This window comes from Neolamprologus multifasciatus, chromosome 17 (assembly GCF_963576455.1).
Source record: "Neolamprologus multifasciatus chromosome 17, fNeoMul1.2, whole genome shotgun sequence".
NCBI classification, from domain to species: Eukaryota; Metazoa; Chordata; class Actinopteri; order Cichliformes; family Cichlidae; genus Neolamprologus; species Neolamprologus multifasciatus.
In genome coordinates this window covers 6,012,089-6,029,360 of record NC_140455.1, presented here as the reverse complement: position 1 = coordinate 6,029,360, position 17,272 = coordinate 6,012,089, and the positions used below count along the sequence as shown (strand labels likewise).

Sequence of the window (17,272 nt, the reverse complement as noted above, 5' to 3'; positions counted from 1 at the left end):
CATTATCAACTAAATTTGCAGGTTTAGAGCAGCAAAAAGTTATTGGTCATGTTAGACCTCCTGATTCTGTCAAAGCATTTATTATTCCTGTCAAACCAGGATGAGGGTGATTAAATAAAAACTAGTTTAGGGGCATCCCTAATCAGGATACAACAGCTGTGACCTCATGTTGCTAGCAGCTCATCTCCTCTTCACTCAGCACCCGGAGCAGCTAATGGAAACAAAACCCTAAAATCTAAAGTGTCATCAGGATTTCCCCTCCCCCTTCTCATCATCCTCAAATCCTTTCCTTTCCATAGCATGCTCCAACAAAGAGCATTGAGATTCTCATCTCTTTAACCCCACAACTCAGCACAAACCCATCATCACAGACTTCTTATGGGGAAACACTCGAGCTTATATCCTCAAGGCTTAAAGGTTTCTTTCATTATCAGAACCCTACACCAAAGTTTAATCCTCAAATGAGACTAGGACGAGGCCGCTTGTCATATTCTGGAGTAAAGAAAGTGTGTGCTCATTCGTGTCACAGCCTTATTGAGCTATGTTCATGTTCTGTGTTCATTGGTCGGACATTTTCACTGCCATGTGTCCCACTAATGAATAAAAATCGTCACGGAAAAGTTAAAGCAGATAAGAGTGAAGACGAGTCATCGCATTGGAAAGTGGAACTGGGAGAATTTGCAGGATCTGTGGAAATACTGAGAACTTTGGACGTTTTGATGAATATGGTTTAAAAAATCCAGCTGTTTTGCCAGATTGAACAACTTATTAGAGATATTCAGAGTTGACTCAACATTTTTGACATTCTTCCTTAACTGAAAACTCTCCCTTTCCTGATAATTCTATGTTTGTGTTAAACCACAGCCCTTAAATCCCGGAACGTGTCTGTGTCATTGTACTGATGTTCTGACACGGTATTAGTCAACAGATCAGAGAGAAGACATCAGAACAAGCCCACTCCATCCTATCATCAGTTTGTGGTTTATATGTTTCATTGTCCAAGCACGTGTGTTTCTGCCTATGAAAAACTGAAAATGTACAGTGCAAAGGTTTCGAGCCGCTCCTAATTTCTTAGAATTTGCTTCTAGGAGCCAGACTTTGTTGTGATGTTTATTAAATCGGTTTTGAGCAATGAATCTCGGTGCTTTTTCACAATGAAGTCCGTGCACCTGACCAGTTCAAGCAACTGACTGCTGACCTATGGCTTGTTCAAGCATAAAAAGGCACCTTACTCAAATGATGAATCAGTGTCGTGTCAAAACATAATCGAAAACTTAGCAAGGTACCAATTTGAAATTGCAACTTTGGGCTAGCAGCAATTGTTCCCATTTATTTAGTTGAAGCAACATCAAACAAAAAGCTTAAATGGCCTTCAAGGAAAACTATTCCTGAAGACTACTTAAAGAAATTATAAGAAAGATGCCAAAGGGAATTCAGGCAGTGAGGAAAAATAAAGATGGCCAAATACCAAATATTGACTCTCACACTACAATTGTACAAACTCTGTTTTTGCTTTCTATACTTTATTTCCATGTAGGTTTGCACATGTTTTAATATATCCCTGCACCTATTTCCAATTTTGCTAGCAAAACATAAAGAAATTTGAAGTGGCTCAAGACACAATATTGTAAATATGTCCATGTTCTTTTCCTTGTAGTGTTTGTACAGTCATACTTTCTGATCATATGAGGATACAATCGTAATTTTAGTTGACTGACTCCAGAGCTGCCGTTTGAGTCTGAGGGATGGTTTACCACATTGGTTCAAATGAAAACATCTCAACACCTATTAGATGGATTACCATGCAATAATATGCAGATGTTGGATTATGTTACCTTATGTATTTGACAATCTCCTAGCACCACGGTGTGGATTTACATTTGGGATTTCGAGCGAGATGTCCTGAAAACATAAAGCAGTGTTAGCTTGGTTTTTATAACAGTGCCAAAATAGTTCGTATGGATAGGATCAGTCTTGTTCTCTTATTGGATGCTTTCAAATTTATATAAAACTCACCTCCCGCTTTATTAGGTACACTTGCTCAACCGGTCATTAACAAATAACTAATCAGCTAATGACATGACAGTAACCCTTATCCATGCAGACATGATCAAGATGAGCTGCAGAAATTCAAACCAAGCATTGGAATGGAAAAGAAAGCTGAACGAAGACTTGTGGCATGGTTGTTGGTGCTAGATGTGCTGAAACTGCTGATATACTGGGATTTTGACACACAACACTGTCAGATCTCAGTCCAATTTGGCATGCGGTGGAAGGGGAGAAAAATCTGCACCAACTGCTTCATGCTCTCACGCAAGTATGGATAAAATCTCAGGGGATTTTTTTCAGCACCTTGCTGAATCTGTGCCACCAAGAATTAAAGCTGTTTTGAAAGGACGGTTATAATGGGGTCCAACCAGGTAATAACAACATGTACGTAGGTGTTTTTGTACTTTCATTCTTCAACAACCATCCATCCATCCAACGTCTTCCATTTGTCCAATTCAGGGTCACATGAGCTAGATGTTCCATTTATATCCATCTCCCTATCACCCACACAGGTGTGGTAAATACTAGTCTCTATTTAATACTGTGGATGTCAACCTGGGTGTTGGGTGGAAAAAGACCATGGCTGCTCAGCAAGCTCTTCCCTGAATAAATAATGAGGTCGGAAAAAATGTAATTGGACAATGCATCAGTGTTTTCAGCACCTTGTTTAGGCTCTGTGGTGAGGCTCGTCTTTCTGTTTATATCTGGATTATAGATCGAGTCTGGAACGGAGAAGGCTTCCTTTGTTATTAACTGTTATAAAACATTATACAGAGGGCCCGTGGCGTTAGTGTGTAAAATCAAAGGCCTGAACAGTTATTCACTGTTTATACAAATAGCAACCGCGCTTAGCTTTCCCCTGCTCAGGATAGCTTACACTGACACACACAAACACATGAGAAAATAAATGGACACGAAAACACCGAGAGAGGTTTTCGGAAAACCTCAGATGTCTCACAGTGATTAGGTTTTTGTAGATGTGTCTATCGCTCTTCGAACATGCTCCATTCCTTCCCTACCAGACGAGATGCTTTAATCATCTTCTTAGACATGGTCTTGGAAGCTACGTTGATTTGGAAACCAGTGAAAGAAGCTAAAATACAGGAAGCCCAGTGAGGGCGACTTGGGATTTGAGCTGTGCCGCTTTGGTTTAGGGCGTTCTGACTTGCAGTAGTTATAATTTGCCCGCGGGGATCTGGCTGCACTGCGGTGGATCGTCTCCTCTCCCTTGTCATTTGCTTGTCTGTGTGTGGCTTCATGCTAGTGTGGATGTTTGTGTCCACCGTTCTCTGTGACGCACAACCAAACTAACCTCTGGGTTGCCTGGACACACTCCAGCCCTCGCTCTTTATCCCGTTTGTGTATGTTTTCTCATGCCAGAGCTACCTTTTTTTTATGTTCCACTTCATTACGTTCAAAAATGGCAGGAACCTAACCAATTTTAAGTCTCTCAAATTATTCAATTATCACTGCTTACAATTACCAGACACTCCCTTTATTGCTTTCACCTAAACACAGGCAGCTCTTCCCCAAAAGGGTGAAAAACATCCAAAGGAGTATCAGTTTGTGCATTTGAGGCTTGTTGAAGGGGTGCTAAGCATGAAGTCATTATTACCGCATATTTTAGTAGGAAATTACATATTCCGGGGATAAAATCTGTTTAAACCTGCATTAAGTTGTAAAGTTACCCTATCTCTGAGGAATCGGCAGTATGCAGACCGCTGCCCTGGTAGTCGTGTGTGTGTGTGTGTGTGTGAGTGTGTGTGTGTGTGTCCATGTCTGGAAAGCCCATTTAAGATCTGCACAGACAGGGAAAGGGGGTTAACTGACCTTGGCCCTTCAGTCACTTAACACTCCACAGAGAGAGGTAACCTACTGACCTCACACTCACACCAAACCAGGATGGGGGAATGTGTGTGCGATTTTTACAGCTTGTGGAGTAAAATTAGTGCTTTTCGCACTTTGTACCATCTCTTGTAAACCATCCAACTCTCATTAGCAAAAGTGACGTTTCTGTGAAGCTGTAATAAAAGAATGATGTGCAAAAGAAGTAGAGAAGCAGTTAAATTCTCACTAGGCTGCTACACAATAGTGTTTTTTAAACCCCCATATATGGTGGCCCTGAAAGGTCAAACAGACTGCAAGTTAAGGAAACACTAAGTAAATAGAAAAATGCAGCAAAAGCGTAGAAAACACAACGGGAGTTGAATAAAACACAGAAGTAGAAAAAACAAAATCCAGAAATGTTTCTGGGGACACAATAATGTGACGGACCAGCCACAGAACGGAAAGAAATCAGAAAATACGGAGGCGTCATTAAAAACAGTTCATGATTCATCAGTGTTATGTGTATATTGTTTTAATTGCACACTTCATATAATACTGTAGGTAGTTTGCTATTGGCCACCTACTGTTGGCTTGTCATTTGTGCAACTCTTCCGTCACATTATTGTCTCCCCAAAAACATTTGTGTGTTGTTTTGTGATTATTAGCAACTTTTTTCTATTTCTATTGGGGTTTTTATTCAGTTTTATTTTGTGTGCTTTTTCAGCATTTTTCTATTTGCTGGTGTTTTCATAAGCTGCAGTCCGATCGACCTCTCGGGGCCACCTTACCTATCAGAGTCGAAATGTTTGACTATTGGTGTTATTGTTGAGCCAATCACAGCTGAGGCCTGTGTCTTAGCTGTGATTGGCTGCACTTTAAGTTGAATATATTAAAAATGTCATAGTCTAGCTGCTTCTGTTCGCCATTACTCAGGCAGCAGGTCTGCACCATGAGGATATACTTCATATATGCAGTGGCATCATGGACGCGCCTATACCACATATTGCGGTTGTGCCTGGTCTTAACGTCCCATATGGTATGACTTAAAGCGCATGACAAAGTGATCTCACACTGAGCGAGTGGTCTGCCGGTGAGCGTGGGCTTTGTGTGTGTGTGTGTGTGTGTGTGTGTGTGTTAGTGTGCATGGAGAAAGAATAAAAAAGCACAGAGAGTGAGACAGAAAGGGGAGAGGATGGTGATGACTGTGTTAAGCGAGTTAAGAATCGTTACATTAATGAGGAAATTAAAAGAAATGCCCCAAAAGAAGCTCACTGAGTGGAGTTGCATAGCTGTAAAAACAAGGTTGCTCTCTTTCTCCTTTCATATGTTTTAAATTGTGGCTCAGAGTGACGACTCTCTGACGCAACACGAATAAAGTCTGACGTGAGAAATTAATTCTTAAAGCAGTTTACTGTGAATAAGGACATTTATGTGTATTAGATATCTGCCTTTCAGTTTGCCTGATCTGTAGCCAAGCAAAGGCAGCAAGGAGCAGCCTTTCCCTCCACAGAAGTGGAACTAGTTGGTCTTGTGGGATATGCTAATGTAGACTGACCTCTAGTGGTTTTCCTGTGAAAGAGTCGATGAAATTGATTCGTGTTGTTCAGACGAACTTTAAAAGCACCCTCTCTTTCTCGCCTCTCTGACCTCTCAGCAACGGGTTTCCTGAAGATGGATTCTGCCAGCCGTACAGAGGCATAGCCTGCGCCCGCTTCATCGGCAACCGCAGCATTTTTGTCGACTCGCTGCAGATGCAGGGGGAGATTGAGACCCAGATCACAGGTGAGTTTGAGCGGGCTAAACCTCCTTTGAGGCAACACAAATCTAATTGATGTTTTGAGAATAGATTAAATTTACTTTTACATCCATCATAAATACATATTCATTCATGAGAAACATTTGATTTAAAATACACTGATTTTTCTTAGTGTGTACAGGCTTAACTTGATGAAGATGATTCCATGTTACTAAATATTTAGTTCCTGCAGATTCAAGAAAGAAAACTGAACACAATTAATGACCAAAGGGCATACAGTACTGTGCAAAAGTCTTGAGCCAAAAGTCATTTCTTTATGCTTTGTTTGAAAAATTGGCATAAGTGCCGCTTCTTCTTCTGTCCTTGCTCTTGATGGCAGATGGCACCTGCATTTTTGATAGAGTCAATTAAATGGGAGCAAATTATGTCTTTTAGAGACATAATTTGCTGCTAAAAATAAAAAAAGATTTAGTAATTCAATAAAAACTTTGTGTAAATTCAGATTTTTCAGAAGGTAATCATAATTAATATGCTCCAGGAAGGAAGCAGGACGTCACTTAGAGAGTTCAAAGGGAGTTTGACTCAGTATGAATCACATGTGGCCGACACACTGTTTCCAGTGTTGTTTCACGTCTGTGTCTCAGCGTGTGTGCTTTTTGTTTTATGCGTATGCGTGCGTTCGTCCTCAGAGGTCATTATTGATTATATCCGTGCAACAGTTCAGGGAATGACGCAGGCCATGAATCCAGAGCCTGATCTGAAACATCAAGGACGAGTGATAATTGAGATTTATGGCGCCACAGAGTCGTAACAGGCCAACAGTAGGACTGTAAATCATATCAGTCCAGATTCAGCATCTTGAATTTAATGTCACACTCACTGATCTTTATGATCCTTTTTACTCAAGCAACATGTGCTGGAGAAACATTTGGATGGTTGTCAGGTTCACTTGGCCGCTTTTTATTCGCGTCTCCTCTTCATCGTAGTCGCCGTAGTGATAATGACAGCCGCAGCAATGCACACGTTTGCAATAAGTGAACAGCATCGCTGTGCGCGAGTCGTGCAATTAAAGTATGAAATTCTCTGTTTTTATTCAGTCTCCTAATTCTTCGTTATTTAGCAACTTTCAAGCAACTGAAATTGAATCCTCTCGTTCCCAGCGGCCTTCACCATGATCGGGACGTCCAACCATTTGTCTGACCGCTGCTCGCAGTTCGCCATCCCTTCCCTCTGCCACTTTGCCTTCCCGACGTGCGACCGCAGCTCGGGGTCCGACAAACCCCGTGACCTCTGTAAGGACGAATGCGAGATCCTGGAGAACGACTTGTGTAAAACCGAGTACATCATCGCCCGCTCCAACCCGATAATACTGAAGAGACTGAAACTGCCAAACTGCGATGACCTGGCTGCTTCCGACAGCCCCGAGGCCGCCAACTGTCTGAGGATCGGGATCCCTATGACAGAGCCTATTAACAAGAGTGAGACATGTTCATGTGGCAATTGTAATGATTTACTGTGTTGACGCTGCTAAAACATCATTGTCTGTCATATTCCACCAGATCACAAATGTTATAACAACAGTGGGGTAGATTACAGAGGGACAGTAAGCATAACCAAGTCAGGGCGTCAGTGTCAGCCGTGGAACTCCCAGTATCCTCACAGCCACAACTACCAGGCTGTGCGCTACCCGGAGCTTAACGGAGGACACTCGTACTGCCGCAACCCAGGGAACAAACACGAGGCCCCCTGGTGCTTCACACTAGATGAGGGGGTCAGAATGGAGCTCTGCGACATACCCCTCTGTGGTGAGACGCTAGTTTTAAATCGTAGTTTGCGATGTTGCCTTTGTGACACATGTGTGACGTGTGAAATGACATGATTCCCCTCTCTCGATGTTCCATCTTTGTAGACCATAAGGAGTCTGGCATTGAGATCCTGTACATCCTGGTTCCCAGCGTGGTAATCCCCTTAGCCATCGCGTTGCTCTTCTTCTTCATCTGCGTGTGCCGCAACAACCAGAAGTCCTCCAGGCCTCCCGTGACGCGCCAACCCAAACCCGTCCGCGGCCAGAACGTTGAGATGTCCATGCTCGCAACTGCATACAAGCCTAAGGTAGGGAGCGTTACAGTCGCAGCAGATGGCACTCAGGGTGGGGAATAAATGACGGAGGGCCTTCCTGGCAATCCTGCAGATTATTTATTTCTGCAGATATAGAACACTTTTTACATGTAATATCAACGCAAAAATTAAACACTGTAACCTTCATGATTTTGTTTTTTTTGTTTGTTTTTTTTTTTTGCGCCTGTCCCGTTTGGTTCTTTTGCCATCAGAATTATTGTCTAAAGGCGAGGAAAGATGCCCAACGGATTTACTTTACCAAATTGACCATTCCAGCCTTGCCGTAATGGTCTATTTGATTCACCTTTTATTGTTTTTTATTTTTTTATATTTATTTTCACTTGCTAGATACGGGACAGACTTGAATGAGGAAAAGAAAAGGGAGAAAGGAAGAGGGGGAAAAAAACAGCGGAGAAGAGAGACGGTGATAAAGGGCAAAAAAACAAGAACCAACTAAATAAGCAGACAAAAAAAAATACATATATCGATCACCTGTTGAGAAAGAAAAAAGAAAACAAGCAGAAGAAAACGAGAGCAATAGAATAAACAACATCACGATGATATATGGGAATATGACAGTAAATACTAAATATTAAACATTATTGTGCAGCACGTAAGATCGACAGCGCACAGTGTGCTTTGAGGTAGGAGCCAAAAAGGGTGTCGTTTGTGTGTGTGAGCACCCGTGTGTACACCTGTGAGCATGGACGCGCTTGTATTTAAAAGGTTCCTTCATGTAATGATCTGCTAGAGGGTGTGGGGGAGCCACAGCTCCGTCCTCCAGGGCATGAAGCAGGAATGGAGGAGATCAAAACTCCAGACATCCAGAGGCCCTCAGAACACAAGAGACCAAGGAAGACCAACAGAGGGGCAGCCGTGCCACTATCCCAGAAAGAGCTGAGGAGAGCCCCAGGTGAGGGGTCACTTAGCAGCCGTGGAGCAGAAGCCAGGGGGAGTTACAATGCACCAGAGTGACCGAGCCCCAGGCCGAGAGGCCGAGGGCACCCCACCCCCGAAGTGGCCCGAGCAAGCCCCGGTGTGTACCTGGGCGCCCACCCCCGGACACAAAGACCCACCACCGCACCGATGTCTGAGGACGTCTGCCACTGGTAGGGGAAGTGGCCTTCACGATTTTGAAGTGGACACTAAGTGCATCATTACACTGTTGTGTAATGACTGTAAAGAGGCCGTCGTTTGGCATGCAAACAGACTGCAGAAGGAGTCAAAACACTGGCACAGCCCTCTGTGTGTCATTAGGGATATGTCACGGCATGCCGGAGTTACTGGCTTGAGTGTGTGTGGAAACGACCTGTCTCAGACAAAGCATCAGATCTGTCATCAGAGCTCAGCAGGTTCAGGAATGTTCAACTACAGCCCACCACCTCCCTCCTGTTTATCTCTCACTGTCTCTTTTTCCGCACCCTTCCCTTACACTTCTCCTTATCCTTGCTCCTCTCACTTAATCCATCTTTTTTTGCATTGCTATGCTTCTGTCCATCCTAATACCACTGGAGCTTTTTTCTTTTTTGTAATGTATATCATGGTCTCCCAGTAAAACACACAGCTCACATCAGCATGAGTATCATGTTGCTTTCAAGGTTGCACACTCTGTCATATCATGTAAGCGCATCTTTTTTCCCACATAATTTTGGTGGTTGAGTGCGGAGGGTTGGGGGTTTATCTAGACAGTATGTATTGCTGGGCACACTTGAGCTGATGCTCAAGGTAAGGCGTGTAGTATTACAGCGAAGAGCCGCGGAGAGAATCGCAGATGTCACAGAAGCGTCAGAATCCATTAATATCTTTGCTTTATTTTGTTTCTGAGGGTTTTTTGGGAGGGGGACTGGAATAAATGTTTCACTGACCTAAAAAGGGAGTCTCTCCTTGCTGTTTACATGAAGACCTTGTGTCTGCAAAGACTTACGTTTACAGGAGAGTGACAGCCATGCAGTCATGGGATTATACAGTTGATTTTAAATGGTCTTTGTTGCCAACTTGGTTCTGAAATATAGCAGACTGCATAACCATCAGCTGAAAGATTACCAAAGCCCCGCCCTCATACGTCCATTCAACCTTGTAGCTAAATTTTACAGATCTACAAGAAATTTTTAATAAAAGGGAGCAGCTGTGTGATTTCTTTCTTTTAAAAACTTTTTTATATGGGCTAAATATTCCGACTTTTAGACGTTTTACTAAGTTAAATGTCTTTCTTTCCTGTTTTCATTATCTGCAGCTTTAACTTGGATTAAGCTGCTACCTAACAGGCTTTGCTTGCAGGGGGTCACCCAAAGGTTACTGCCTATGACAGCCCATTTAGACACACACATAGAAATCTGTGGTGGTGCGAGGAGGATCTGAGGGTTTGGGTGTGGGGAGGAAAGACAGGGGGAAAAAAACCCATAACTAAAAACATCTGTGTCTCACATCATGCACAACACACACACTCTCACCACCCCCCTCAGAGCTCGTACAGACAGTGTGCATGTGTGAGTGTGTGAGCGCATGTGTCCTCACAGAGGAATTTCATTATTCATTTCAAAGTTCCTGGAATCTGGAAATCTCTGCCAACCTTTCTGCACCTTTTATCTCTTCCCAAGCATAGACACGAGTGGCAGTTTGGCACCATCGACTTTATATAAAAATTATTCGGTCCCCAACATCCCCACCGTCATCTGTTGGTGCTGTTCTAATGAGTTTGGTCGGTATGATTATCAACCGTGGTCATGCTCTGGTTGCAAAGAAGACTAATCTTAATGAAAAAAAAAGAAGACACACACAGAAAACTTGCCTGAAGAAAAAATCAGGGGAAAGATACACATTGTAATAAGATGTTATGTAAAAAAAAAAAAACATACTGAGAAATGAAAATATGGTAAATGGCCTGCATTTGTATAGCGCTTTACTCAGTCCCTAAGGACCCCAAAGCGCTTTACACTACATTCAGTCATTCACCCATTCACACACAGGTGATGGCAAGCTACATTGTAGCCACAGCTGCCCTGGGGCACACTGACAGAGGCGAGGCTGCCGGACACTGGCGCCACCGGGCCCTCTGACCACCACCAGTAGGCAAACATGGGGTTAGTATCTTGCCCAAGGATATTTGGCATGCAGCCAGGAGGCAGCCTGGGATCAAACCACCAACCTTCTGATTAGTGGCTGACCTGCTCTGCCACCTGAGCTACAGCCACCCCACAAAACACCGTCACAAATTTTGGATAAGAGACTCAAAAAAAGTTATGGCATCATACCTGGGACTTATCGCACTGAAGATGGATGAAAATGTGTTTTTCCCCCATAATCAGGCTTTAATATCTGTGAAGTGTTCAGCTGATTTGCTCCATTTTAAAGTCTATTACGTGCTTTGCACATGTGAAGCTGTAAACAAAATGTGGGTCCCATCTCCTCTACAGTCCTCCCAAGCTGCTGGTGGAGATCGGACATCCAAATTGGATTAACTTGAGCTGAAGTTTGAAAGTCTGTGCTCACACTTTCAGAAGTGTAGCTCACGGACTTTGCCCCCTAAAAAATTAAAAAATAATCACTCATAAAATATAAAAAATAAATTCTTATAAACTTTCCTTTGAAGAAGGCCATTTACTCTGGATTTAGGGTTATTTTTTAGAGATGGTAAGGTGGGGGGGCATCTGATGAACAGTCCTCATGAATTCTTAAACAAGTGATCTGCTTTCCCCTCAACTATTTTACACAGAAATCTGACACTAAATATACTTATTAAGGTGACTAATTTCTAACAGATGGCCTTTACACAGTGTATCTGCTGTGGTGTTTGTGGGAAACTGCTGAACCGCATTTTCTCCATTTGAATCATTCGTTTTCTTTATCTTAATGAGGAAATGGATTTAATTGACTGCAATTTACTTTAAATGAATTCCAAAACGTGCCTGACCCTCTCCTAACCCCACAGCCCAGCTCATTCCTGTTGGATTTAGATGTGCTGTAACCCAGCATTCCAGTCAGAGCACTCCTCAGTGAGTTCCAAAAGATGAAAAAGCAAAGTCATCCCTCACAGGGAGCGCTACGTTGTTTTCTGCTATTGTTGCAGCGGATTCTATGGTTTACTGGCAAGAGAATTAATTGCCTCATCTTCCCAAATTTTGCTTAACCTGTCAGCCACATGACATTTTTAAGCTGCGACATGTTGCCAGATTTCGCAATTTTCCCACATCGCTTTCCAGAGGCGTGAAGGGGGCGATTAGGGGGCTGATGTAATGGGCCGAGTCTGATTGCGGGAATTATCAGCTCTGAGCTATAGTTTTATTTTTCTTCTACAATTCAAACACGGATTTGGTGTTATATTAGGCAGTTTGCCTACATCAGATTGAAAGCAGCGACATCATGTTTTCTTTTCCCTACAAGGACAGTGGTGATGAAAGGCTGCTGACCCGACAAAGAAAGTAATGATTTCATTTTTGTTGAATGTGTTTTCAACCTATTGATGTCACTTTACCATTTTTTCCTCCTTCTTCTTTCTGTAGAGCAAGGCCAAGGAGCTTCCCTTATCAGCTGTCCGTTTCATGGAGGAGCTAGGAGAATGTACACTAGGGAAGATCTACAAAGGTCATCTGTATCTGCCGGGCATGGACCAGGCCCAGCTTGTGGCCATAAAGACCCTCAAAGACATTTCCAATGCCCAGCAGTGGGCTGACTTCCAGCAAGTAAGAAATGTTTCAAAATTAACCGTTTTTACAACAGACATAAAAAAAATATATATATATATATACAATAATGAAGCCACATCAGTCGTCTTTGTGTAGAGTTGGAAAATAAAATGTACCACTAAAATATCCTATTGCTAAAAACTACATGTGGCTGCTTTCTTAGAGGAAAGGCGTCTAGGCCCACAAGATTTCAAGCACAGCTTGTTGTATGTCTATAGAAGGTAGACGCGGTGAAAGATTGGAGACGGCTGAACCGCTCAACTGTAGATGAGTTCTCTGGAAATAGCTCCCAAAATAAACTGTAACTTGGTGGAAGGTTGTCCAGATAAATTTAGATGTGACGGAGGATTGAGGCAGTCGGCATGTGTAAGATGTAATCCTCACTTTCCATTTACAGAAAGTGAGGCAGACCTGAACTGTGCCCACGTTTTAAAGCGGTACTGCCATCGACTCAATTTCAAAAGTGATCAATGAGCCGTTGTGAAATCAGCTTGGGTGATCTTCTTATAATTCAAAGCCACACAGTTTCAGACTCAGTTTCTCCATTAAACTCCCACGTCTTTTGTAAATATCCACTTTTCCAGTAAATTTTGAAATCAACCTGCCAGCCACTTTTTTTTGTTTGTTTGTTTCTTTGAAATTCACTATTATTTATCCGACTTCATCAAAGGAGGCCGCAGTGCTGACCGAGCTTCAGCACCCCAACTTGGTGTGCCTGGTGGGTGTGGTTACCCAGGAGCAGCCGGTCTGCATGCTGTTTGAGTTTCTGCCCCAAGGCGACCTCCACGAGTTCCTCATCATGCGTTCGCCACACTCAGACGTCGGCTGTAGCAGCGACGAGGACGGCACGGTGAAATCCAGCCTGGATCATGGAGATTTTCTGCATATGGCCATGCAGGTATGATCTAAAAACATCCTCGTCGTTGGCTACAAGCGTAGTGGAAGAAGTACTGTTGTGCCTTCCATTTAAACACGAACCATTTACACGAAATGTTGATGTACGGATCTCAATCGCTCATGTAGAAGCTCTGAATTAAAATCAGTGTTTTAATGTCTACCTTTCACTGCTCCTTCAAACGTCTTCTAAATATTGTGAACCAGGTGGCTGCTGGGATGGAGTACTTGGCCAGCCACTTCTATGTTCACAAGGACCTCGCAGCTCGGAACATTTTGGTAGGCGAGCAGCTCCACGTCAAGATTTCTGACCTGGGTCTCTCCAGAGAGATCTACTCCTCAGACTACTACTGCCTCCAGCCTAAAATTGTGCTGCCCATCCGCTGGATGCCCCCTGAGGCCATCGCTTCGGGAAAGTTCACCACAGACTCGGACATCTGGTCGTTTGGAGTTGTGCTGTGGGAGGTCTTCAGCTACGGGCTACAGCCCTACTATGGTTTCTCGAACCAGGAAGTGATGGAGATGGTGAGAAAGAGGCAGCTGCTGCCCTGCCCCGAAGACTGCCCACCAAGGTATGTTGCAATTACCGGTGCAATATGAGAAGCATACAAGAAGATAGTGCATCCAGCTAATGGTGAAACCCAAGTGTGCAAGTGTCTTTATTGGACTCTGGTATTAGGGTTAGTTTAGTGTATTCGATTCAAATAGTTTTAGAAGCAGTCTGATTGTTGCTGTTTGTGGTAATGAAATAACTCTGTTGGCTTTTAGGTTTTATGGTCTGATGACTGAGTGCTGGCAGGAAGGACCAGCACGTCGGCCGCGCTTCAAGGATATTCACGCCCGCCTGCGAGCTTGGGAGGGGTTGTCGTCCCACGCCAGCTCCAGCACGCCCTCTGGAGGTGGCAACGCCACCACTCAGACCACCTCGCTCAGCGCCAGCCCCGTCAGCAACCTTAGCAACCCACGCTATGCTGCCGCTGCTGCCGCCGCCGCGGGGTACCTCTACCCAGCCCAGGCTATTCCCGCGCCGGGACAAATGGGTGCAGTTCCAGCATGGACACCCATGGCCGTGACCCAAACCCACCAGCGCTTTATCCCAGTCAACGGATACCCAATCCCGCCAGGATACGCAGCATTCCCAGCTCACTTTGCACCCCCAGCTCCGCCTACTAGGGTAATCCAGCACCACCTGCCCCCTCCCAAAAGCCGCTCCCCCAGCAGCGCTAGCGGCTCCACCAGCACGGGTCACGTCAGCGGCGTGCCCTCCACTACGGGCTCCAACCATGACGCCAACACGCCGCTGCTGTCCCACTGCATCATGCCGGGGAGCGGCGGAGGGTCGGCTCAGGTGTACGGACAAATCTCCCAGAAGGGGATGGTGGACCACGTGTCTCAGACGTCAGCACTGCTTACCCCTGACTCTGATGTGCTGATGTACAACGACTCAGTCATCACTGCAGACCTGTAAATATTCAACCTCTTTGAGCTTAGATCCCAGATATGAGACGTTTAGCGCTTCAGCCAGTGGCGCAGCATCACAGTTCTTCTCTGGTCTTACCGAGACCCAACAGAGATGGAGCGTGCCACACATCTGGGTATCCAAGAAACACTAAGCAGGCTATATAAGCAGCTGTCTGACTCGTGCCTTACTGTTTACAGGAGGCGTACTTACTATCATGGTTTGAAAATGTTATTTTAACCTCTGTGTAAATACAGTACATAGGTCCTGAATGAATGAATGAAATACAAAGATATATATTCAAATGAACTTTTTATTAAGTAAAACACTTTAAAGGTGAAAACATTCTTCCCGTGGCCTTATTCAACGGTTTGTGTTCCAATCAGACAAAAAAAAAAAACGAAACAATTCCCACTCGATGGACTTTTTTCCTATAGGATGTCAGGCAGACATGGATATTCGTGTGATGACTTTCAGGTGCCTTTTTGTCTAAACTAGTTCATTGGCTTGCTTGTCAACACAAAAAAATCAAATATCCAAGGGAGCGCGAATTGAAACGGCGAGTAACTTTATAAAAACAATCAACAGTGGCCTGCTCCAATAAATGATGCCTCCTTGGCCCTCATAAACTAATCAGTAACATTTATGTTAGCATGCATAATACCCATGCTGCCAACAGCTATGACAGTACTAATGCAGGCGCTAAGAAGTCCCTTTGAGAATGACAGCTGAATGTGTGTTTTATTTTTGTTTGTTTTGTTTTTTTATTTTCCGACTTCATCACGCTAGCTGAGACGTCTGCAACAAGAACACCGGACACAGTGAAGCTGGAAGTTTATCTGATCGGCCTCCCTTTAAGTATCATCTCTTTCATCATCCCCCCCTCCCCCCCCCCCCCCCCCCCCCCCCCCAGTTTTGTTTCTCCGGGAGACATCGCATCTAACTTCAGAGCTGGCAAGAGGGCCGCCTGCAGATGAACAAAAGACATCACAAAGCACTCGCTTCCTTCCACAGCTAACCCACACCGTTCTCAGGGCAAACACTTCATTCGCCGCATAATTGATTGGATACAGTCTTTTATGTTTTTTCCGAAAGTTTTTACGGATTTCATTTTGGAGATGGGAAAAAAAAAGTCAAAATTTAATTTGGATACCTCGTCCTGTTCTGTTCCCTTCTTTGTATTTATACATCTGTATTGTGCAAAAAGAAAAGAAAAAAGAAGCAAAAGAAAACATGGAAGAATAATAAAAGTAAAAGGGTTAAAATGCATAATGCTTATAGTAGTTAGGTGCTTATGAGATCTCAGCCATGTACATAGACAGAAGAATGTTGCATCTAAATAAGGATACTGCAAATTAGGTGTGCTGCGATATTATTGCAACTTGTTTTTAACACACCAAGTGGCGACTGTATTAACATGTATGGGATTCTGACAAGTAGCTCAGCACGTGCAGCTTTTAACAGAAAAAGTACAACCTGAAAAAAAACTGTTTCCCAGTTTTGTCTGTTTCCCAGTGAAGGAGGACGAAGTGTGTGTTTGGTGAGTCTCAGTTTCGTAGCCGCACAAACTATGCCTCAGCCATCCACGATGGTTTATGAGAGGCCAAATATGAAGCTTCTTTCATTCCCTCAAAGCAAAAGTCAAAAAACCAGCAGTAATGTGTCAAGTCAACAATCTATGGGTGACATCGTGCGAATGTTCCTGAGTGCATGTTTTAACTACAGCAATAACACATCCGGGTTGTTTTTACTGAGGACATGCAGAGAATAAAGTGCATTTCTGAGTTGTAAAGTAAGTGGACACATGTGAAATGTAGCAACAAGAAAAAAATAGCTGCAAAAATGGCATCAAAATCAAATTCAGTTGTCTTTATAAATTCTACTGCTCTTTAGTTTTCCTCAGCATTCAAGTGAGTAGAGGTCAGTAGTGAAGCCGGTTGGCTGTTATTAGCAACATGAAGGGTGTGCTCTTGTTTCCATGCTATTTGAAATCATTTGAGGGTGTATTTTTCAAATGCCTTTCCTCTCTGTGTGTTTTTGTGATTCTATTTTTCTGAAGCAGAGTGAGCTACCTAGGCATCTTTACCCATGAGCCCCAGCAATGTAAATGATGTACGAATACTAACATAGACTGTATATATAAGCTGGACTTTGCTTCCAGATTTAAAAAAGCAAGGCCAACGCAGTCTGCACTGATGGCCAACAGGGGGCGACTCCTCCAGGCCAGTCCACTTCTCACTTGATTTTTGACATCAGTGAAGTCTTATTTAATACAGGACGTTTCTCATTTTGTTAAGGATGCTGTCACTGACAGCAAAATTGCTAATAAGGCGGAGAATAGTATAAGGCATGGCTACTGTATGAGTGTACAGAGTCTAATAGAATAAAATAATAAAAGTGAAAATGCTCAAGTGAAGGTTTCAACCAATGGGTGCCGTCATTGTGGCTACAGTCATCTTTTTTTATGTAGTCTATGTACTAATATAG

The 17,272-nt window shown here is 43.5% G+C and overlaps 1 protein-coding gene across 1 annotated transcript in view; it reads left to right on the top strand.

The window, feature by feature from the left end:
• Positions 1–16,006, top strand: part of ror1 (receptor tyrosine kinase-like orphan receptor 1) — a 132,243-nt gene extending 116,237 nt beyond the window's left edge. Inside the window, exons 5-12 of the mRNA XM_085137377.1 lie at positions 5,531–5,658; positions 6,793–7,110; positions 7,192–7,437; positions 7,542–7,744; positions 12,250–12,429; positions 13,103–13,330; positions 13,534–13,898; positions 14,095–16,006. Of these exons, the coding sequence (XP_084993503.1) occupies positions 5,531–5,658; positions 6,793–7,110; positions 7,192–7,437; positions 7,542–7,744; positions 12,250–12,429; positions 13,103–13,330; positions 13,534–13,898; positions 14,095–14,794 (2,368 nt within the window). The 3' untranslated portion in view covers positions 14,795–16,006. The remainder of the gene's footprint in view (positions 1–5,530; positions 5,659–6,792; positions 7,111–7,191; positions 7,438–7,541; positions 7,745–12,249; positions 12,430–13,102; positions 13,331–13,533; positions 13,899–14,094) is intronic.
• The last annotated feature ends 1,266 nt before the right edge of the window (positions 16,007–17,272 follow it).